Here is a 25,469-nt window from a genome sequence, read left to right on the forward strand (position 1 = left end):
TCTAACAGCTACTGTTAGCAACAGACAGAAGTAACCAGGGAAACAGAAAGACCACCAGCTGGTACTGAGGGAGGACCTTGATGTTAGAGCAGCACAAATCTGACCACGATGTGATTTTCACCAGCATCACTCTTAGACTGGATGTAAAAATGGAGAAAGAAGGGCATACAACAGAAATAATGACTCAGGATAGAAAGGACTAAGAAATTAGAAAAGCAGAAGTGCTTTATCCCTAAAATGTGTGAAACTGTAGAGAAAATAGTGAGGTTCAGATGGATACTGTTTGACTTAATCAGAGGTATTATTAATACAATATATGCTTAGGTTTAAAAAATAATAAATTCTATACAGTACTATTTCAAAGAAAAGGAGACAGGAGGTCTTCAATCAAACAGACCTGTATGCTCTTTGTTAGTCTTTTAAAGATTACATGGACCCTAGTTCCAGAAAAAAATGCTTCAAGAACAATTTTAGTCCTAAGATTTTAAAATTCTATAATCAGATTTTAAGATGAGCAACACTTAAAAATGACTGTTCTTCCATATGGCATGTGGTCTGGGATTCCACCCAAACGCATGGTTTCTGTAAATTGAAGCTCTTTGTGGGATGCTGAAATTTCTTGTCTCTGTCAACTCTTGCTTCTTTCTAAAGTGGACAAAATAAATGTTGCCTGCCATTTCAGTAATCAGTGTTGCCTCAAGTTCTCAGCCACTATTCCCCATCCATGACCATGTACCCCCAGAGGAATTTAGGATGGAGAAAAATGGAATACTGACTCTAAACAGTTAAGATACATATTAATGAATAATTTCAGTGAGCTCAGACTCTTGCATCTTCCCCTACATAGAAAAGCATTAATATCATTAACTTTAGATGTCTTATTTTTTTACCTTTTTTCCCCAGCAAAAATTCCTATATATCCCAGCTCCTCCCTTATGTCTTTAGAATAGTTTCATAGAACTATCTTAGAGGATGTATCCCGGACTACAGTCCTCAGTAAGAACCTGGATAAAACACAATTCTCAACTTTTAGGTTGTAAGTTTTTTTTTTTAATCAACACCAGCCTTTCCTTCTGCATGAGAAAGACACAGGTCTCTCTGGGAATACTTTAGAAGATACGAAGGAAACTGATGTGGAAAGTTGTAGAAAGCTATCTGAATCCAGACAAATTTTCAGAAAATGAGAATGATTAAAATTGTAAGTTACTCTGAATGGACACTTTCTCTTCTCTGCATTGTCCTGAAGATTAGGGTGCTTTTTATCTGTCAACACTGAAATTAATTCCTTAATGGCATTGATGCTTTTGTCCCTGAATTCAACTGAAATTTTGTTTTCAACTAGTAAAATAAAAACTAGTATACTTATATATGTTAACATTTTATATAACAATAGTAAACAACAAGCTTGAAAGTAAACTGGAAAATAGTATTCATCATCTGAAAAAGTAACTATAAACATTTAAAAAACAGAGACCAAATTTTTAAAATAAATGTTAACTGAGTATCTTTCATTTTTTTTTTAAAGTATATTAATTTTCACCAACCCTTTTGTTATTTTTCTTCTTCCCTTTTTGCTACCAAATCCCTATCTAACAAATTAATATACAATCAGAAAAAAGTTTGCTTCTTGCTATTGTTTTATTTTTAGAAAAATTTTCTTTCCAAGGCTGAGGCTCCATGTATTTAGTTAAAAAAGGGAAAAAAAAAAAAAATCACAAAAGGAATTTTATGATTCCTTTATCATTTAAAGTTAATGATTTTAGATGATAACTTTATCATCTAATTAATGATTTTAATGCTTTTCTATGTAGGGAAAGATGTAAGAGTCTGAGCTCACTGAAATTATTCATTAATATGTATCTTAACTGTTTAGAGTCAGTATTCCATTTTTCTCCATCCTAAATTCCTCTCCGGGTACATGGTCATGGGTGGGGCTGGTGGCTGAGAACTTGAGGCTGAGAACCTAGAATACAGCAGCCAGCTCTAAATATTTAAAGAATCATTTTACATTGTAACAGATAACAGAACTTAGCAATGCAGCCAGTTTTTCCTACAAGGTATGGAGTCGAACTTTTTGCTATATTTAAAAAACAAAGGGGAAGAAACTTTGAGGGTTTAAAAGCTGGAGATGTTCCTGAAAACTTGTTAAAAACAAAAAAATCCACTCTTTTAAACAGGTATTAATTTTCGGGTTTGCATACCTTTGGTCACATCTGGAGTTACGGTAGTATTTTTGATTTCAGGAGTGGCAGTTGTCTGCTCTGTCTGTGTAGGAAATTCATTGCTACTTCGAGGTTGTAGTGGTTGAGTGAATTTGGGGGCACGACCTTGAAAAAAAATTTAAAAACCCTTTATTCTTTTATCTATACCAACTTGATTAAAATAGTTACTTTATAATGCTTTTAACATATTTATGGAAAATTACACCACAAAACTAGGGAATACTGAATGCTCACTTTTTGAAGGAGGCATACCTTTGGCTATTTTTGGAGGAGTTGTAGTGTTTCTGAGGTCATTGCTGCTCCGAGGAGGTGGAGGTTGAGTAAGTTTTGGAGGACGACCTTGAAAAATGGTTTAGAAAACTTTCCACATTTTGCTTATAAAAATCATAGTTAAAAAATAGTAATTTTAAATGTCTTTAATGTTTCCCACAGTACTTAGTTTTGTATAGTAACTTTAAATCTCAGAGAAAGATGTCAGAATGATAAATGTACTCTGTAGTAAATGCACAAATATTCTTTGATTTCTGAGTTTTTAAATAATCAAATTGTCCGAAAAGAATCTTCTTAGGAAGGAGAATACCAGATGATATTGAAAAGATAGAGAATGTTGAAAGGATAAAGCTATAAAAATGTTGTTACAATATATATACTTACTACTCATTCAACTCACTAAATAAATATTTATGGAGGGCCTACTATGTGTCAGGCACTATGGTAGTTTGGGGGGATATAACAGTAAACAAAGTATTAAAATATTATATAATTTTGATGGAAGTTATTCCTACTTTTAATTTATTCAAAGTAAAATGTACTTAGGCTAAGATGACAGTTACAATCATCAGTGCTTAAATGATAGAAATATTCTACTACATGAGACCTGATTATAAATGATTAAGGTTGAGGCTACATTTGGAAATCCAACTCTTTGCTTTGTCTCATCAGTGATGTCCTTTCTTCTTCCACCTGTAACTTTAGAAACCAGTTTGATATCTAATATGATAGTTAATAGGGATAACTATTTCTTTTTAAAAATCCCTTTAAGAAGATACAATAACTACAGGATAAGCACATTATTATTAGTTTCTCAAAGAACAGCAAAGTCATTTTTAATTAATGCAATGAAAACAAGATGCCTTAAACATATTGTTGAATTACCTTTAGGAATAAATTGACATCCGAGCAGTTCCATTTTCATGGCAATTTTCTGCTGCCATTGGGTAGGATTCACTCTAATAAAACGTGCAATAATTGGTGGCAAAAAGTTATTACGCACATCCTGGTGATAATCTTTGTTTCCTTGAAATATCTTTAAAAAACAACAAAAAATTGGTACTTTACATCAACAGAGGCCAGGGCTAAACTGCTCCACTGAAACATGTTTTTGGGTTTTGCTCTGGGCCTTAAATGAGTTCTGCAAAGTATGACAATAAGCATTAATTTGTATGAAAATAAATCATAATTTGGAAAAACTATTAAGCAGCAGCACCTTCTTCATAAAAATTTCATAAAAGGAAATACTGAATATAAAAATCATTTTATATGATTTAAACATAACAAAAGTTCTAACTTGGCAATTTGAAGAGGTTTTAATTACAGTGCGCAGTATATTGTATTAATAATTCCTGTGGAATCATCAGCTGTTTAATTTTTAAGGTAAAGCATAATTGAACATTTGAGGTCTTAGAGGAAATGCTTTACTGTGTACTTTTCATAATTTTTCTCTCAATAAACTGACTGAAAGTGAACACACTAGTAAACACATAAGGGATATATATCTCCACCTACTGGAGAAGCTGTATAAACACAGTTCCCACTTCTCTGCCAGCAGAGAGTGGGAAAACCTCATAGACAAAGGATATCAGGTTGAGTTCTTGAACAATACTGTCTCAGCAGTCGGGAAAGATGAGAACTAAAGCTGCTCAGGTCTTACCTAACAACACAAAAATGTAAGCCTTGAAAAGATCACATGATTTCCAAGTAACCTAACTGTATCCCAGAACAGCTATGTGTGTCAGGTCAGAACTAATAAGCCAGACCACTTCCTCATTTTACAGGTAAGAACTCTGATCCTATAGGCGGTGGTTTAGTCGCTAATTCGGGTCCAACTCTTTGCCACTCGATGGACTGTAGCCCACCAGGCTCCTCTGTCCATGGGCTTTCCCAGGCAAGAATACTGGAGTAGGTTGCCATTTCCTCCAACAGGGATCTTCCCAACCCAGGGATTGAACGGATGCATCCTGCATCCCTTGCACTGGCAGGTGGATTCTTTACCACTGAGCCATGTGGGAAGTCCCAACCTAGAACTCTAAACCCAGTGAAATTATCTTTCAAAAAAGAAGCCAAAATATTTTCTCAGAACTTTGTTAAGACGTTTCTAAAATATAAGCATTGATAATACTTATGATTATAAAAATTATTCCACAAGTATAACAAATATTACTATACAAATAAATATGGATGTGCTAATAGTAAAAAGTAGTCAAGTTTGGGGGCATTAAGCAGAAATAAGTTACATACAGAGACAATATTGTTATTTGCCGCAAGGGGTAGAGGCTCACTAAAGGTGAAGTTTTTGTGATATCAAGTAGAAGAGAAGGAAGGAAGGCCTTGAATAACAGCTGAAGAGTTTAGATCCAGATGAAAGACTAAAAGGAACCCCTGGAGTTTTTTGAACAGAGAGATAAGTGGTGAGTGAAAATATTAGCATACCATATATATATGACAGAGAGCTGATAGTATCATAAAATCAAAGCAAAGCTCATGGGGAGGTTTCACTGGAAAAATGTGCTCATAATTCAATTCCAGATGAGAGGCAGTCACCTTCCCTGGGGACAGGGACCCCTTGCGGTGGGTGGATCAAGACCAGGAGCCCAGATGAAAGAAACTGACCTTCAGCTGGGAGCCACCTCTGCTAGCCTCTCTCTACCCCTTAGCATCTGTTCTGGCACATTACAGCGCTGTCATTTTTGGCTAACTAAAAAAATAAGATGAGGAAATTCTCCAGGTAGAAAAAAAATAGTTGTTCTTTTACAACAAATGTTGGTGAGGTGACCTTGAAATGATCTTTCTATAATAGCGTATAATTTAACGCCCTTCTGCCTCATCCTCTGCACCCCCCTCACCTTGCCTAGAGAGTAGAAATCTAGGAACAAATTAGGCTCGCCACCATTCTGTGGATTGATAAGAAAAGTTTTTTAAAGATAAGAAATTCATTAATTATAATAAATAATTAATACATTATTTAAACAATTTAATTAATTCTGGAAAAAGAAATCAAGAAAGTACTTACCCTTACAACCATTAAAAAGGACCCAAACGCCCTGAGAATTTCCTAACCATGTTAGAAGGGTAAGGCTAATAACTGTGTGCTATGCTTAGTCGCTCAATCGCGTCCAACTCTTTGTGACCCCATGGACTATAGTCCTCCATTCTCCAGGCAAGATTACTGAGGGGATTCCTATGCCCTCCTCCAGGGGATCTTCCCAACCCAGGGATCAAACTCAGGTCTCCCACATTGCAGGTGGATTCTTGACCAGCTGAGCCACCAGGGAAGCCCAGAAACCAATAATACCTAAAATAACCAGGAGAGGGCAGAGTAAGACCAAGCGATATTTAATTTTTAGTATCACAAAGGAAGAGCTTCTGTGGCTCATTGCAAAGGCCACACCTACCCATCACCCTCTTCTAAAAATGCTCTTTAGAAATACTTTAGTGACCATTTTACCTTATCCTGGTCCACACCAGGCTCTCTGTACACAGTCCACCTCTGCCCATCAGCACTGTATAGAATCTTGTAGGCTGACACGTAGTAATTGTGCTCCACCATGGTGGAGCCAGTAGTCACAATGCCTAGAAACAGGAAGACGATTCATTAGAGCTCACAGTCTGATCCTTGAAGTTTGTTCATCACTGACGCATTAACACCTAAAATGTACTGTTCAAACAGTTTTGTCTGTGGCACAGGACCATACCTAAGTGCAAGGTTTCATCCTAATAGGAACTACTCCTTGGCTTTGTTCCCTTGGAGGGACAGGAAGAATTATGACCACATATAAGGAAAGGACTATTGTGTTTTGGCAGCCTGTATTCATGTCACTGCAAAATACTGCTCACTTACTGGAAAAGAATGACTTCCTGGGAATGAATAAAGGTTATTGGCATTATTTTTAGTACCAAAGCAAAATAAATTTTAACAAAATTATCTAAAGCAATCCTAACCAAATATTCTGCCCATGTGTTAAGTTGCTCTAAATAATTAAATTTATACTTGGCACATGTGGGATATTATTTGTTGCTCTTAAAATGTACTCATTGAACATAAACTTCTCTTAATGACTGTTGTTGCTGTTTAGTCACTAAGTTGTGTCTGACTCTTTGTGATCCCATGATTGTAGCCCTGCAGGCTCCTCTGTCCATGGGATTCTCTAGGCAAGAACACTGAAGTGGGTTGCCATTTCCTTCTCCACTTAATGACTGTAGGAGATGGTTATTTCAGATGCCTCAAGATCCCTTTACTCTAACACTACCCTAAGAAAAAACTTACTACAATGAAAAGAAAAACTAATAAGAATCAATTACCAACTCCTCTCCTTTGCAATGCTTTGTAAAACCTTCGGTCGTATTAATACCAGTAAACTAAACTTGGTGTCGTGTGGGCCTCTTGGGACCCCATGGACTGTAGCCTGCTAGGCTCCTCTGTCTGTGGCATTCTCTAGGCAAGAATACTGGAGTGGGTTGACATTTCCCTCTCCAGAACTACACTTAAAATCATATAATTAAATTTGCAGTGACCAAATTTTCTATGAAATTCTTACATGTCACCAGGTTTTCAAATGAAATCAGCATTATAAATCGTCTAGAAAATTCTCTTTTACCTGTGATCTTCTTTTCCTTATTCAGATCTACTTGCAACCACTGGTATTCATCGGTGGCAAAAGCAGCCCAAGGAGGTCCAGGTTTTTTCAGCCTGGCCTTTTCAGGTTTCCAGCTGTTCTCTTGTCCTGTGTGGTCCGTCCACTCCAGCACAGATGATGCTGTTATTTGAGCATCAGCGATCACGCCAGATTCCATGCCCAGTGTTCCATAACAACCTGAAACAAAGAAGAAAGTAATTCGGTTTCCAGACATACAACTCAAAAAGCTATAAATACTTATTCATTGGAAACTCTGAACTGTACCTTTAATTAACATTCACTATGTTGACAATAGCCTATACTAGAGGATTTCAAAAGCAGGCAAATGCTTCTTGGGTCTGTCTTTGGGTTTCATCAGAGAACATACAGACGTATTTATTCACAGCAAGGCATGTGAGTGTGCTCAGTCATGTCCGACTCTTTGCTACTCCATGGACTGTAGCCCGCCAGGCTCCTCTGCCCATGGAATTCTCCAGGCAAGAATACTGGAGTGGGTTGCTATTTCCTCCTCCGGAGGTTCTTTCCGACCCAGGGATCGAACCTGCGTCTCCTGCATCTCCTGCACTGGCAGGCAGATTATTTACCACTGACCCACCTGAGAAGCCCATTCGCAGCAATAACCACCAGTTACTGGTGGCACCTTACCCTCTCTCTGGGACACCTTCCTCAGTGGGCAACAGGCTCCCCTACTCCTCCAGGTGTTGCTCAGATGTCACCTCCTCCCTGAGGCCTGCCCCAACCCACTCCAAACTTCTAACTAGTCCCTCCTGCAATGCCTGTCTTCTTTCCCTGCCTTATTTCCTACATCTTTTATAATGTTATAGACAGTACGTTATAAACATTCATTTACTTATCCACTGTTCATTCTCCATATCTCACTACCAGAATGTAAATTCTGCTCATTTTTGTTTCCCTTGCACCAGAAGAGTGTCTCGTGACAAATGAAAAAAGGCACTCAACATTTTCTGTTGATTAATTAATTACTTCAGACATATTTTAAAAAAAAATCCCTTTTTCTTAGGAAACTTCCATGGTCACTTGATCATTTCTCTATTAATATAAAACCTCCAGCTTATTCTATTCATTAAATTATTAAGTATCTATTTTATCCTAAAGGAAATCAACCCTGAATATTCATTGGAAGGACTGATACTGAAGCTCCAATAATATGGCCACCTGATGCGAAGAATCGACTCACTGGAAATGACCCTGATGCAGGAGAAGATCAAAGGCAGGAGAAGAAGTGAGTGACAGAGGATGGGATGGTTGGATGGCACCCGCAACTCAATGGACATGAGTTTGAGCAATCTGCAGGAGATGTTGAAGGTCAGGCAAACCTGGTGTGCTCCAGTCCATGGGGTCACAAAGAGTTGGACACGACTGAGTGACTGAACAACAACTACAATCTATTTTCTCTCCTAGAGTTACTTGTGGTAACTAAAGGAGGAAGTGCAAAAAAAAAACCCCAAAAACAAAAAACCCGCAACAAAAAACTAAACTCAGAAATTGGCAAAGTGCCTGACATACAGTATTCAGAAAAAATGGCTATTATATAAATCATAATAAGTTATGAAGTCCATGAGAGGCTTACCACTTGTCTTAAATGTAAAAAGACTTGTAGATAAGTGTCCCCTGAAAGAGAGAAAGTTTTTTTGGTGACAGTCATATACAACACATTACTTCCTCATATTTGTCTTAGCAAAACTTTCTTGTTTTTATTTTACAAAGAATTGTCTATGGCTATATATTAGTTAACTGTTATTGTTCCTAGCAAAAAAGAAGTCACATTTCTAATTAAGCAGAGCAACTACTGAAATCAGCATAAATAATTTTGTCTTCAAGTATCTAGTGCCTAGTTTCATACATGATTATGCAAGTGTATCCATGCAACCTTTAAGAAGTACTTATTCTTTCTCATGAGATTAACATATTCCTAAAATGCTTCTACAGCAATTGCTTTTGGGGACTATAAAACAAAAGGTGATCTTCTCAGAGAAAGAGGCTCTAGTTTCCAGGGGCAAACAAGAAAAGCTGGCTACTAAGAAGAGACTGCATTTGCTACAGGAAATCCATGCTTCAGTGCTACAAGATAGCACCACATTTGGGTTTTATAACTGGTAGGATAGGTGCTTGGGGAGAGCGCATGGGTGGGACACGTGATTAGTTCACCACATGGCAGGTCAAGGGGCCCTAAGGAACTTGGAGGGATAAAACCATCCAAACATCCAACATCAGCAGTGTATATGTCTGCCTTCAGTACAACATTCAAACCATTACAAGTGGATGTGACTTGTCCTTCATAAAAAAAAGAAAAATGAAAGAACTCATGAAAAAAAATTCTTTCTAAAAGTAGAACAGAGGAAAGGAATAAAACAATTTGCATAAAATTATCCAGAAGAAACCAGAGGAGAAAAAGTAGCTGACTCTATCTATAGCACGGATGGACCAATGACAGTCCAGGCGTCGCCCACTTTGTGTGGTCAGAAAGCTTAGCATGGTTTTTACATGGTTAAAAAGTTGTCAATAAAACGAAAAAGAGTAAGCGACAGAGACACTGGTTTTCTACAGTAAAACTCTCCACTGTCCTGAGTGTGGAGCTCTGGACTCTGAAGGAAACTGGCCCAGGACCTACAGAGAAGCTGGTTTCAATTACACTGCAGGATCGGGCATGTCTAAAGGTTTATGGACAGATCACCCACACTATGTTTCTATTCAGTGTTCCAACTCCTCCCACTTTTGATACCTAGTTTAGGTTCTGTGAAACAGTAGATCATAAATACAATGAAAACATTCCTACAATATTCTCTCGGGATGGCAGGGATTCATAATAGTACTATCTCTGATTTATGTCAAAATTTGACTTCTATTCAGTGTATTTCAGATATCTTAATCCACCTTGGGCCACACAGGCATAAGGTACAGAGTAGTTAGTTATGCCTTCTCATCTTTAAAATGAAGTAAAGATTTGGCAAAAAACTTCTAGGCTCATTCTGGGCTCTTTCTACGCTCAGAAAGAAGAAACAAGTTACTCCCCCAAATGAGTACCACCCTCTCAGCTGGAGAACAAGCCAAGAGAGCACAACCTTGGCTCTGCACATCAGTGCACTCAGACACGGACATACACGTGAGTCCTTATTGCACAAATGTAATTTCATGAACACCAGCACCAGCGATACTGCTCAGACCTCACTTGGCCCTATCCCACCCCAGGCAGCATGTTTATCATAAACAGCACAGGTACTTACACCACGGACGTCACGTTGTTAGCCAGGGAGCTTTCATAGTATGGGATGCCCTTACTGATGACGACACTGATCTGGCCGCCCAAAGTGTTTGACACGACGCCTGCATGCACGCCAGCCATGCACAGCGGGGACGACTTCAGGGAGGAAGGAAGCAAGATGAGTCCACATTTCCTTTCGATAATTCATAAACAGGACAGTTATACTTCCTCTAGAAATTATTCGATCTGGGCAGTTTTCTTAATAAACATGGGGTAGATGACTGGTAATACAACACAGAATAGATTTTTAGCAGAAGAGAAAGAACAAAACATTACATATTACTAAAAAGAAGTAATTGTCAGAAAATAAAAGTCACAATAAAGATAAACACTAGGTTACACATCTGTTTATGAGAAGCACTGGCATCACTTTAACTTAAGTCTACAGCCAACTTACATCTCTATATCCATGAGGGATGGCTCCTGATATCTCAGCAAAGGGGAGCAGACAACCAGCTGGGCAGTACTTGCTGTGAAATAAAAACAAGTTAAATGGTATGCATTGCTGTACTTTCTGGGGAAAAAGACCAAAAAATAACACTTACCATTTTTCAGTTCAATGTAAATAACCATAATCTCACCACCCTGAGAGAACCACCACTTCTAAAAGGTCCTTAAGACTTTCTTCCATCCATCTACACATGTCTTCACCCATATATATACAAAAATCATCTCATATTCTACATGTTGATTTGATTATTTTATTTCATAGTGAATGGCAGACATATTTCTACTGTAAAAGCAATTCACAATACTTAGTAGCTACATAATACTTGATTTTGTGGATGAACTATAATTTGTTTCACCCATCCTCTACTGATCAAATTTAAGGTGATTAAAAAAAAATGTTTGGCATTCATTCACTTACTCACTCATCCACCTATACACTCTACATGTTTACATGTATGTCTGTAACACTGTCTGTTAAGTGCTGGGCTGTGCAAGGGCTGGGGTTCACGAAGGTCAACCAGACAAATGGTGGCAGTCCTCCCTGGGTTTGCATGCCCATGGTAGGAGAAGTATTAAGTTTTAAGCCAATACTTCATGAAACCGAAGAATGAGATTATGTTTCTGCTGTAAAGGAAAGGTACTCTGTGAAATAATCAGGACTCTAACTTTACAAAAGTATTATGAATATTTGGCAAACCTCCTATGCGCCAAGCAGCGTTCTGAGTTACACTCAGGTCATCCACATAAACTCCCTACGTGCTAGGTGCCATCATTATCCTCATTTTACAGAGGAAGAGACTGAGGAGCTGTGTTTCCAGGTCACACAGCAGTGCCAAGGCAGCTGGGCTCCCGTTCCTGTGTTCACATGTGGGGCTCTGCAACTGTCTCGGCCAGGGGATGGGGCTCTGAGGAAGCGAAGCCTCAGCAGGGAGGCAGAGACCACCACTGGAAGACAGCAGGGACATGCGCCCCAACCAGAAGGGACAGCCTATCCCTGGGGCAGGGTGGCTCACGTGGGTCTGGACCCCGGACAAGCCTTGCAGGCCGAGCACAGTGAGAAACGTGCGGCTGGTCTGAAAGAAGCCTGGAACAGGAGCCAGGGATCAGATCACACGGAAGCTGGGGGGGTCTCTGGTGAGGAGACTTGGGGGTATATTTCTAAAAGAGGAAGTCATTAAAGGATTTTGATGGTGTCTACACATAATCTGATTCACTGTGTTTTATTTTGCCTTTTTTTTTAAGTTCTTCTGGCTCTTGGAAAGAAAAGAGACTGTAAAGACCTTGAGTGGAGGACAAGACACTGTTAGGTAGTCCAGGCAAGAGAGGATGGCAGTGTGCACATAGGTGGTGAAGATGGAGCTGGTGCAGGGGGGCGGGTCTAAGACAGCTGACCCTCTGGCAGGGCTGCGTGACACATACTGACACCAGGATTACCTCTGCTGACCAGGATCCCCCTGGAGGGCTGAAGAGCACCCCCAGCTCACACAGAGAGAATCATCCTTGAAGATAAAATGAAGTTTCTTTGGGGAGTAGTAGCAAGTTGGGGGGAGTGAGATGGGTCTTTGAAGATAAGAATTTACTAAGCAGCGAAGGGTAAAGTGATTCCAGACAAAAGTTCTGAGAGCTCAGAGCAGTATAAATAACCCAGAGATGTTTCAATGTAAGACTAGAAAAATGGCCTACAGACTACTGGTGAAGGACCCTGAGAACCAGGCTAAGGAATAGTGACGGTGTTTTGTCATAGTAAGTTTTGAAATAATATTTCAAAGCAGAGGAGTGATAGAACACAGATTTTAGAAAACAACTTGGCAGAATGTGAATGGCAGAAAAAAGCCAGCAAAGGTTACAAATGGGAAACTAATTATGAGTTCATCCTAGTCCAGGCAAGAGTCAAGGGTGTAATGCAGGGAAATGATAGTAAAAATGCCACCAGGGTAAGAACAGCGAGGAATTCTCTAACAGCCTCAACTGTCTTCCTAACTCTTTTTGAGCAAAAATAAATAGCTCTTCTATCTTTCCAAGGAGTTTTTACTAGATTTTGAAGAGTGACTAGTTCTACTTTTAACGTATATCCAAATTATATTTCCACTGTGGAGAAGATTCAAATGCTACGAGTAAAGCAAAATTTAAACATGGCAATTGAGTGGCTTTAAGTAAGCTCTGATTGATTGATGTTTTAGAACAACGGTTATGAGTCATACAATATACATTATAATCAAGCGCATAAGATGAGGATAAAGTAGATGAACAGTAACATTTAAGAAAAAAAAGTCACAAATACAGTCATACCTGAACTCAGGTTCCAAAAAACTTGATGCAGTGTCTAAACAAGTAATTAGATCTAGAAAAACAAACAGAAAAAAACTGATTCAATAAAACTAGGTTTACTCTTGCAGAAACACCAACTGTTTTTCCAAATCCAAATCATATTGTTTTAAACTTCAAAATCTTAACAGCTGTCAAGGTTGTACTTTAACTTTTTTTTTAAGTTTTTGTTAATTATGACTTATTTCTGATTTTAAGTATCCTGATTTCTGGGGCTATGTCTACCCAGTACTAAACACTGCCACATCACCTCCTAGAATCACATATATACACATGGATGGTACACAGAAAATGTATAATTTATAGCCCTGAAGTAGCTTCTATAATATACAACTCCTGAAACAAAAAATGTTTCTTGTTATTACACGACTAAAAATGATCCTTTGCTGGTTACACATAAGGAAAACAGTAACAAAAGAGAGGTGAGTTAGTTCCACGGCTCTAAACAATTACTATTCAAAATCTGGTCCACGGGTAGGACCAGCAGCAACAGCAGCATCTTCTGGGGTGTTACTAGGAATTCACATTCTTGAACACCATCCACAGCTACAGAATCTCTAGGAGTGGGGACCCAAAATTTGTTTTAACAAGCCCTGCAGGTAATTCTAAAGCACACTCTGCAAAAGATGAAGCATAAAAGTTTTAACATTTTCTATCTCAAAATCAAATCTGTGTAAGAGCTAACCTTGTCCAATTAAGAACTAAGTCACATGCTGTGTTATAAGAGGCTTCTGGTTCAAACACTTCAGTGGTTTCCTTCTTCTCTTAAGACAAAGGGCAAAATTCTCAACATGGCCCACAAGGTCCCACCTCAAGGAACAACATCTCAAGGTCTGGTTTTGTCCCCGTCTTGCCTTCTTGCCATATGAGCCTTCTTTCTGTGCCTCGGTGCTCTCTTGGCCAGGAAGGCTTTCCCACTATCCCTTCACCTGGTTGACCCTCTTTAGAGCTCAGCTCAACCATCACATCCTCTCAGAAGCTGTTCCTGATCTTTGCAAGTCCAACTGTGATAGCACATAGTAGGCACTTACAGGTTTTCTGGTTTAACGAGTGGATGACCATATTTATCCTCACAGTCTTATGTAAGAATGGTCTGCTGCAATTCTAGAGTTAGAAGCAACATCATCTTATGTGTAGAGACTAAGGCTGTTGGTCTCTATCTTTGTATCATCAGCAACTAGCAGAGCATTCAGTATTTTTAGAGGAGGCTTTCTACCAACGTTTATTGAATACATGGAAAAATAATAAAAAGTTTGATTGCTAGCATGTTTGGCTAAGTCCAATCATAGACTAACCCACAGGAGGAAAACCTAGAGGAAGGTCATAAGCCAATCAAAAAGGTGAGATTTCACAGACAATATAAATGGAGAGGGCACCCAAAACACTGACAGTTATAACACTTCACATGCTTCCTAGCACAACGAAGGGATACAGATATCTGTTAAATCAGTAGAAAGCACAACATAACTGAGTATTCTATTTTACAATTCTGAAGAAAACTTACGTATTTATTATTCAACTGATATGTGTCTTGAAAGAACTAGAGCGTAATAACTGTTAAACTAACAGGAAAGTGGTATTTTGAGAGTGAGTACATGGATTAATATTTACATACCGCGGGTACTTGAATGACGATTAAGTTAAATCTGTGTTTAAGGAGTTTGAGAGGATACATGCCTGGTTAGAGTTTCACGACCACCTGGTTGACTGACTGGGAAAAGCAGACAAACTGAATTACCTGTACTTTATAGCTATTCAAGGCAATCTTTACACAGCCTCAATAAGAAATTATTTTCCACTTTCCTGCTCCACCAAAAGAGTTTCCAACTTCTAAGATTAGAAAGTGAACTTCTAAGATTAATAGCCTGGGATGAAAAGGTAGCTGTGTGGTCCAGCATGGTATTCAAGCCACAAGAAGACTGCCAGCTGGCCCTATTACCTTCAGGCCACATGCCAGAATGCTAGTCTACTATGGATATACTTGATCAGAGCTGGGCTTTACTATAGTAAAAGTCCACGCAATGCTGAAAGTCCGGATTATGCTCGAATGAATGTAACTCACGTCACCTTGCTCTCAAATTCCCTGGGGGCTCAAAAGAGCTCCCTAGGAGGAAAACATGAATTCAAAACAGAAAGCTATAAGGAGAGTCAAGAAGACAACAGAGAAAGAAAGTCATCATTGAGAGATTTTTGACCTTTACGACTCCACAAAGGCAAAGGAAATATCAATTAAGCAGAGAACTGAGAAGTTTTAAAATGTGTTTTTCTAGAAAGCATTTCCCAAGTAAATAGCCTTCCAGAAAATCACAATTACTCCAAGGCTTCTAGTTAATAAGTACGCAGCCTGGGCAAGATGAAAACAGCTAAAAAAAAAAAACCCATCTGACTCAGGAAAGACTTCACATAGCAATGTAGGAAGTTATCATAATGAACAGAACAGAACTAGGGTCCAGAAACAAATCTTCAAGTTTACAGTCAATTGATTCCAACAAGGGTGCCAAGACAACTTAATGGGGGCAAAAACAGTCTTAAACAAATGGTGCTAGGACAACTGGATATTCACATGCAAAAGAAGGAAGCTAAATCCCTATCTCAGATCATACACAGAAGTTAACTCAAGGTGGAGTCAAATTCAAGACCTCAAACTATAAGATATTTAGAAGGAGATATAGGTATAGATCTTGACTTTGCCTTAAGCAATGGATTCTTAGACATGACACCAAAAGCATAAGCAAATAAACTGATTTCACCAAAATCTGAAACTGTTACACTTCAAAGAATGCTATCCTGAAAGAGAAAGATTAGTCAAAGAATAACAGAAAATATTTGTAAATCATGTATCTGGTAAGAATCCAGTATTCAGAATACACAAGGAATTGTTACAACTAGACATTAAAAAAGAAAACTCAGTTTTAAAAGGATCAAGGGATCTGAATAGACATTTTTCCAATAAAGATATACCAAAAGGCCAATAAGCACCTGAAAAGACATTCAACATGATTAGCTATCAGGGATATAAAAATAAAAATCACAGTAAGGTCTGATTCTGATAAATATGTACATATCTATTCAGAGAGGTGGTTGACGGATGTGAGGTTTGAGACAAAGAATCAAAGATGACTTGAAAGCTTCTGATCTGTGCTAATTAAAAGTATGCATTCCAAGTACAGCATGTGGGCAGTGGGTTTCCCAGGTGGCAAAGTGGTAAAAGAATCCACCTGCCAACGCCCGAGATGCAAGAAGACGTGGGGTCCATTCCTGCGTTGGGAAGATGCCCTGGAGGAGGAAATGACAACCCACTCCAGCATTCTTGCCTGGAGAATCCCTCGGACAGCAGAGACTGGCAGGTTACAGTCCAGGGGGTCAAAACAGACCGACATGACTGAGCACATGTCGGGCATAATCAGTTCAGTCCCTCAGTGACATCCAACTCTTCGCAACCCCACGCACTGCAGCACACCAGGCTCCCTGTCCATCACCAACTTCTGAAGCCTGCTCAAACTCATGTCCACTGAGTCGGTGATGCCATCCAAACATCTCATCCTCTGTTCTCTCCTTCTTCTCTTGCCTTCAATCCTTCCCAAGGGTCTTTCCTAGTGAGTCAGTTCTTCACATCAGGTGGCCAAAATACTGGAGCTTCAGCTTCAGTCCTTCCAATGAATATTCAGAACAGATTTCCTTTAGGATTGACTGGTTTGATCCTTGCAGTCCAAGGGACTCTCAAGCCGTCTGCAACACCATAACGCCATAGTTCAAAAGTATCAATTTAAAAAAAAGTATCAATTCTTTGGTGCTCAGCTTTCTATACGGTCCAACTCACATCCATACATGACTACTGGAAAAACCATAGCTTTGACTAGATGGTCCTTTGTCGGCAAAGTAATGTCTCTGATTTTTAATATGCTGTTTCGATTAGTCATAGCTTTTCTTCCAAGGAGCAAGTGTCTTTCAATTTCATGGCTGCAGTCACCATCTGCAGTGATTCTGGAGCCCCCCAAAATAAAGTCTGCCACTGTTTCCACTGTTTCCCCATCTATCTGCCATGAAGTGATGGGACTGGATGTCATGATCTTTGTTTTTCGAATGTTGAGCTTTAAGCCAGCTTTTTCACTTTCCTCTTTCACTTTCATCAAGAGGCTCTGTAGTGACTCTTTGCTTTCTGGCATAAGGGTGGTGTCATCTGCGTTTCTGAGGTTATTGATATTCCTCCTGGCAATCTTGATTTCAAATTGTGCTTCATCCAGCCTGGCATTTTGCATGATGTACTCTGCATATAAGTTAAATTTAAAAGCAGGATGATAATATGCAGCCTTGATGTACTCCTTTTTCAACTTGGAACCAGCCTGTTGTTCCCTGTCTGGTTCTGACTGTTGCTTCTTTACCTGCATACAGATTTCTCAGGAGGCAGGTAAGGTGGTCTGGTATTTCCACCTCTTTAAGAATTTTCCACAGTTTGTTCTGATCCACACAGTCAAAGGCTTTGGTGTATCAAGTAGAAGCAGATATTTTTCTGGAATTCTCTTGCTTTTTCTATAATCCAGTGGATGTTGGCGATTTGATCTCTGGTTCCTCTGCCTTTTTTAAATCCAGCTTGAATATCTGGAAGTTCTCACTTCATGTAGTGTTTTGATATCTAGCTTGGAGAATTTTGAGCATTACTTTGCTAGCGTGTGAGATGAGTACAACTGTGCAGTAGTTTGAACATTCTTTGGCATTGTTTTTTTTGGGGAGTGGAATGAAAACTGACCTTTTCCAGTCCTGTGGCCACTGCTGAGTTTTGAGTGCAGCACTTTCACAGCATCATCTCTGAGAATTTGAAATAGCTCAACTGGAATTCTATCACCTCCTCTAGCTTTGTTTGTAGTGATGGCCCACTTGAGTTCACATTCCAGCATCTCTGGCTCTGGGTGAGTGATCACACCATCATGGCTACCTGGGTCATGAAGATCTTGTTTGTATAGTTCCTCTGTGTATTCTTGCCACCTCTTCTTAATATCTTCTGCTTCTATAAGGTCCATAGCATTTCTGTCCTTTATTGTGCCCATCTTTGCATGAAATGTTCCCTTGTTATCTCTAATTTTCTTGAACAGATCTCTACTCTTTCCCATTCTATTGTTTTCCTCTATTTCTTTGCATTGATTGCTGAGGAAGGCTTTCTTATCTCTCCTTGCTATTCTTTGGAACTCTGCATTCAGATGTGTATATCTTTCCTTTTCCCCATTGTCTTTCGCTTCTCTTCTTTTTAAGCTATTTGTAAGGCCTCCTCAGACAACCATTTTGCCTTTTTGCATTTCTTCCTCTTGGGAATGGTCTTAATCACTGCCTCCTATACAATGTCACGAACCTCCTACAATGTCACGAACCTCCGTCGAAAGTTCTTCAGGCACTCTATCAGATCTAATCCCAATCTATTTCTCACTTTCACTGTATAGTCATAAGGGATTTGATTTAGGTCATACTTGAATGGTCTAGTGGTTTTCCCTACTTTTTTCAATTTAAGTCTAAATTTGGCAATAAGGAGTTCATGATCTGAGCCAGTCAGCTCCTGGTCTTGTTTTTGCTGACTATATAGAGCTTCTCCTTCTTTGGCTGCAAACAATATAATCAATCTCATTTTGGTATTGACCTTCTGGTGATGCCCATGTGTAGAGTTGTCTCTGGTATTGTTGGAAGAGTGTGTTGGATATGACCAATACGTTCTCTTGGCAAAACTCTGTTACCTTCTGCCTGCTTCATTCTGTACTCCAAGGCCAAACATGACTGTTACTCCAGGTATCTCTTGTGTCCATAGGGTCACAAAGAGTCAGACATAACTAAGTACACACACATAACAGGCAATGATAACTGTAAGAAGAAGCACTAAAAAAGCACTCATTGTCAGCTCAGTTATGCTGGATCCACTTTAACACGTCTGACGACACCAGAAAATCAGTGGTATGTTCACAGTGAACAGCAGTCTGTAATTCCCTCTGTTCACTAAGAGCTGCTGCATGGGAAATATTTTTGGTAATTTTAATCCTTAATAAATACAGAAGAATATTTATAACATACACATTCCTACACAAAACACCAAATATATGGTGTACTTCATCTTGGTGCTCTGGACAACAGAGTAGCAGCAGTAGCAAGGAGCATGCCCACAGGGGTTCTTCCAAAGCCCACAGCTCTCAATCCCTCTTTTCCTTGCATGACCCAAAGGACAGGTGGTGTCTACAGGGCAGATTCTACACTGGTGTTAGCAGCAGAGTCTACCCCGAAGTGAGTGTGATCATTATGTCTACACGAAGAGCTGCTGTAACATCTGCCTTCCTTAGCCTCAGAAGGCTTTATAGAAGAGGAAAGGGTCAGCGGGGTTTTGAAGGGAGGATAATGTGATTGTGAGGAAGAGCACGAGAAAATTTAAAAAAAAAAAATAAAAAGGTGAGCCAATATTCAATAACAGGATGACAGATTCATGGTTTTCTTAACAAAAACATCAACATCAGGTTTTCTAAGACAGCTCTGACTTAGCAATATCACTATGAGCCATAATTGATATCCTATGCACAGGCCTTTCTTTAAAGTACAATTAAAATTTTTTCCAATACCTAATAACTAAATAGGCTTGCGAGCTTCATAATTATTTCATGAATTATTTTTTAAAAACATGATATCTAATGCTAATCCACATAAAATACTATGAAAATATGATAAATAATTTATAAGCTCACATACAATAAAAAATATCAGCATATTGGTTACTAACTTAGAAATATTTTTGATTGACAGCACTGGTTATTCCTGAGACTACAGACTGTGAAAGAGATTTAGATTTTCCTCCAATTAATACTCAGTGTTATGATCTTGAATATATTGAAAAAGACTCTCAGCAGTGTTAGTATCTATCACAAGAGTATAATGAGAACTATATTAGCTGCAGGGTATAAATTTTGTCCACTTGAAGCCATTTACTCCTGAGGGAAGGGAAGCTTGAGTGCCTGTATTTATTCTAACTCAAGAAAGCATGGAGTAGGAAATGGCAACTCATTCCAGTATTCTTGCCTGGGAAATCCCATGGGCAGAGGAGCCTGGCGGGCTGTAGTCCACGGGGTCACAGAGTCGGACATGACTGACTGACGAACACTTCCACTTTTCTTTCAACAAAGCATAAAGCACTATAACTAATTATATTTATTTACCAGAAGCAAGAAAATACACGAAGCAAGACAATGTAGACCTACAGATTCTCCTCCTTTATTTGCTCTGAAATTCTTTTAAATAACAAACTCCCCAGAGCCTGAAGGGACCATGCCTTCCTAATTCTCTCTGTCAGCAACCTTGCAGGTATACAGATATTCACTTCATTCAAGAGCTAGAGGGCTAGGGACAAGGTTCATCTTTCTACTTGATTCTCATGGCAGTGTTACTGCGTGACCTTGGGCATAATTCCTTGTTTCCACAATAGGAACAGGCACTGATTTGTACCATCTGCAAAGTAGCGTCAGGATAATTTACATACATAATAAAATGTAATTTATCGTGATTGAGAGTCTAACATTAGTAAACTAACATTTACTAAGTGGGAGATAACTTCTGTAGTATTTTACATCTAATCTCCTTTTACATGCTGAGAGTAAAGTCTTATGTTTCTCCTAGAAAGATTATTAATACATTACCATCTACGGAAGATGAGTCCACAACAGGAGCTCTGGGAAAAATTTTCTCAGATGGAAATATTAAAAAAAAAATTTTTAAACAGACAATGTAGGCATGGCTCAGTTGCCTAAACAGTAAGTGATACAGCTGAATAGACCACAAACTACTTATGGATAAATCAAATCCTCTTCACACCTAAATGCCTATATACTAAAAAATGAGTTATAAGACATATTAAAAGACATTATAAAACATGTTAAAATAACATGACATTGTATATTAAATATAAAAGACATTTACAAATATTAAAAATTATAAGACATCTTGTGTAATCTAGTATCGAGGACACGCATAGTATCTAGTGGGAGTTGTAGTGAATGAATTTGTCTCCGGACGGCACAAGTCAGCACAAATATATATGCAGCCCCTTCAAAGCACTTCTAACTTACTAAAAAGAAAAAAACAAAAACAAAATCCAAACCACATAGAAAACACTTAAAATCATTAAGGTGCTCCTCATGTTACCTGTCAGCTTGAAATAAACTATCTCACAAAGATAAACTGCCTCTTTGGGTTATACCATCCTAACTTAACAAACTAATTCTGTTTATAAATGCTCTTTCTCTGAAAAACTGGTAAAACTTTATTCATCAGCACCTTAGTTCTACAAACTGACAACAAAATACAGATATTTTTATGCATGTAAACACACAACACCATACATACTGATTTGTGTATAAGGGCAAATTTTAAAATATGCATGTCAACGGAGACTTCATTCATAAAATCTTACTGAATAGTTTAAAAGTTTAACTGTTTGCCAGATACAACAGAAACTAGGTACACAACAAAAAAACTAAAAACAGAAACGTAGCTAACATAGTATTCAAAACAGAAAGGATCCTATAAAATTATTGTACAATTGAGGTAGCAAACAATCCAAGGAATTCATGCTCTATTTTCAAAACCAGAAACATCCCAAGCAGGAAAAAAAACAACCAGTTACAGAAATCTGGACTCTATTAGAAAGGAGCTCTCTATTCTGCCCCTAGGTTTCATTTTTAAGTTAATATAATCTGATGTAAGATGGAAGAAATGGAAAATATCTGAAAAAAAAATGCGGTTAAAGAATGTAGCAATTAAAACTTTTTATACTATTATTGTTAATTCTAAAAATAATCTAACATATAGCAACAATAACCCTATTAAGTGGGAATAGTTGCCAGGCTCAGCTGTTCCCAAGCCTTATGCACATTGTCATCAGATTCGAAGGTATTGGCAGACAATGAATAAACAAGTGTTTATGAATTCCACTTAGGGAATATGTTAATATTTCTTCATTGGATTACTTTATTTCACATGAAATTTTAAACTAGCTCCTGTTTCTTCCTAAAAAAAAAAAAAAAACAAAAGGCAAACTTTGACCACTATAAAACTCTGGATTGATGAAATCTGAAGTAATAAGCTTTAACATTACTTTTTAAGTGATAATTCATGTTCTAAAAAAGGAATATCAGACTATCACTTTCCAGCTGGCCATGTACCTAGATATGTGGACACACTAGAGTCACACACACAGACAACTAATTGATGGCACATAACAAAGGCTGCCTTAAAAGACCTGAAGCTATTGATGCAGATGTGGATATGTCTTCGGAGTTCATTATTCAGTAACTAAAATTACCTAAAAAATTATTGCCCAGAGTCATCCTAGAAATGTTGAGCTTTACTTAGAAACGGGCTAATGTGGAACAGATTCAAAACCAGGAATTGAGAGTACTCACCTATAAAACTTATTTTATTTTCAAGTCCCATGGTAAATGTTAGTTTTCACATTTACATTTTAGGATAAAAATGTCAGCATCATTTATCATTCTGGATTAAAAGATCTCAGTGCATCTGGACCTGTGCATGGACTGAACCCAGGTCTCTTGCACTGCAGGCAGATTCTTTACTGCCTGAGCAACCAGGGAGTCCCTTCAACTGTCAGATAAAAATTTCAATTTCAGAAAGTCTAGTTCGATCCTGGGGTTTGGAAGATCCCCTGGAGGAGAAAACAGCAACCCACTCCAGTATTCTTGCCTGGAGAATCCCATGGACAAAGGAGCCTGGTGGACTACAGTTCATAGGGTCGCAAAGAGTTGGACACGACTGAAGTGACTTAACACACACACCAAGTCAGAGTAGAACTACCAATCTTCTAATTATCACTGAAGTGCTGATTCATCTATTTTTCTGTCTTTCTATGTTACCCAGTGGAAACTGGGAAACTTCCTTTCATTGGTAGATAAAATCATTTACAGGTGAAAATTTAAAGTGGTAACTGGTAATGGGAAAGACTGGAAACTTCTGCTCAAAGATCTTAAAAATAGCAAAGAGGAATAAGACCATAAAGTTATAAAAATTAGACTCCGAAGGGAAGAGGACACCAGGTGCAGAGCCCAAGACGCCACAGCAACTCAGTGCCTCACTCAAGAGGCTTCTTTGTGTCCAAAGCCTCTTACTTCAACATGAATTTGTGCAGACCGAATACTAACTCTTTGAAATGTTTCCCTGGAAAAGACATGCTTGGTTCAAAAGTCTTTAAAAAGAATTAAATTAGAATCTGGCCTAATTCTGGAGCTACTTTTTTAACATGCGTTGTAAGCGTGCGTGCTAAGTCACTTTCTTCTTGTCTGACTCTTTGTGACCTCATGGACCATGGCCTGCCAGGCTCCTCTGTCCATGGGATTCTCCAGGCAAGAATACTGAAGTGGGTTGCCATGCCCTCCTTCAGGGGATCTTCCCAAACAAGATCTCTTAATTTGATCATCTCTGATCCAGGCTCCTCTGAACAGTCTTTTAACTGGCCTCCTTACAATTATTTTTCCCTCTCTTTGGCCCATTCTTTACAGATCAAGGAATTGCAAAAACATACATCCAGTCACATCACTCCTCTGTTCTAATAGCTTCCATGCAATTTTTTTTTTTTTTGGATAAAACTCTAACCCTTATATCTTCCACAAGGTCCTGAATAACGTGACTGACTTTCTACTCATTCACTTCACCTCAGCTGTGCTGGCATTTCTCCAGTTCCCTCAAAGTTCCTTCCTGCCCTAAGGCCTTTGCATCTGCTGTTCTCTTCCCTATAGTGTTCTTCCTTGTTTGTCTGGAACCTCCAATTAATCCTTTGGTTCTGGGTTCAGGAGTGGTTTCTTCAAGAGAGCTTTAATCTTCATCCATCTCCTATAACCTGTACCCCTCTGGCCTCTTATTGTTTGAATGTTTCCTTCATCAAGCTTACTATAACTGCAGTTAAGCAACCACGTGTTTAATGCCTTTTTCCAATCCTTTACTGCAAGTCCTATGAAGGTGTGATTGCCTCTGTCTCATTACTGCTGTCTTCCCAGAGCCAGGAATATGGCAGGAAATAAGGAAAAAAGGGAGTCACCAGGAAAGTCCTAAACCTGTATTATTAGATTTAGTCCTCACAACTAACCCACTTGCAGATGAAGCTCCCTGCGGTGACATGACCGGTCAGAGGTCCCGTGGCTGGTACCTGGCAGACGCAAGCTCTTATTCCAGAGCTGCCCAGTGCCCCTTCTACAACACTCCACTGCCTTAGTCTCCTTGTTCTGTCAAACGCACTATTTATTTAGCAGAACATTTCCAGCTCATTTCTTTCCATTATTCCATTCAAATGAGCTTTCTGTTTCACTCTGAGGGGTTTTATTAGCCTTCACACCTTTTCCCATAGCTCAGAGATTAAGGGAGAGTAGACCTTTCTTTACATACAGCAGCTCCCCTTTTTTATACTCTTAATGCAACTTTTAATGAGGCACAGAGTGTGTATCTCAAACCCACCGCAGCCGAGAAGGAACAGCTGGCACCACCCTGAATCATTCCCAGGCTGGTTCATTCCCAGACATTCTCATGCCGCCGAGGAGGTTCTTAACGATTCTCATTTACACAACATAAAGTAGAGGCTAATTTTTAATTTTAAATGGTCAACCTAGTTAAATCATTGTTGAATATCAAAACAATTATCAATTTTCTACTTTAAATGATTTCTTTCATATGCCCTTGTATTAGTAAAATTTAAAAAATTTTTCTCCTCACAAGAACCCAATGGCAGGGGGGAATGAACAAATGCTACAGTGACCAAAACTTGGGAGAGATTTCATTCAAATCCTGCATTTTAGCTTATCGAGATTTGAGTTAATTTTCCATTCTATTCCACTTAACAGCCTTGTTTTTAATTCCACCTTCATATTGTAAACATTAACAGTTTAGAAAATATCTCATGCTTATTTTGCAGTGTCTCAGAGAGCTCTTTCCCTATTACTCCTGCTGGTATGCAACACACTTTTTAGGAAAGAATGGTAATATGGCTTTTAACACAGTAAGATGAAGTGGTAACCTGTGGATAATAAACCTTTAAATTGACTATTTCAGTAACTGACAGATTTTTTAAAAGTTATTGCTTGTGCTCCAATCTTATAAAAGTGGAAAAATCAGTATTTCTTCTGCTAAGGAAAGGTAAGTATATAAAAGGACTTTATAAAAAGTTAGTATACTTAATATTTAAAATTCTGAAACTGATTTAATTTTGTCAGATTTATGTATGTGTTATAAACTGTTCGATCTTCCTACTCTATTCCA

General features: G+C 38.5%; 1 protein-coding gene across 1 annotated transcript in view; it reads right to left on the minus strand.

Moving 5' to 3' along the window:
• DCBLD2 (discoidin, CUB and LCCL domain containing 2) overlaps positions 1-25,469 on the minus strand; it is an 81,972-nt gene that overhangs the window by 16,501 nt on the left and 40,002 nt on the right. The window contains exons 4-12 of the mRNA XM_005674883.3: positions 13,158-13,209; positions 10,816-10,888; positions 10,381-10,514; positions 8,727-8,767; positions 7,097-7,312; positions 5,947-6,071; positions 3,378-3,528; positions 2,475-2,561; positions 2,202-2,327 (exon numbers count right to left, since the gene is read on the minus strand). Of these exons, the coding sequence (XP_005674940.3) occupies positions 2,202-2,327; positions 2,475-2,561; positions 3,378-3,528; positions 5,947-6,071; positions 7,097-7,312; positions 8,727-8,767; positions 10,381-10,514; positions 10,816-10,888; positions 13,158-13,209 (1,005 nt within the window). The remainder of the gene's footprint in view (positions 1-2,201; positions 2,328-2,474; positions 2,562-3,377; positions 3,529-5,946; positions 6,072-7,096; positions 7,313-8,726; positions 8,768-10,380; positions 10,515-10,815; positions 10,889-13,157; positions 13,210-25,469) is intronic.

The sequence above is a fragment of the Capra hircus genome, chromosome 1 (genome assembly GCF_001704415.2).
Source record: "Capra hircus breed San Clemente chromosome 1, ASM170441v1, whole genome shotgun sequence".
Lineage (NCBI taxonomy): Eukaryota > Metazoa > Chordata > Mammalia > Artiodactyla > Bovidae > Capra > Capra hircus.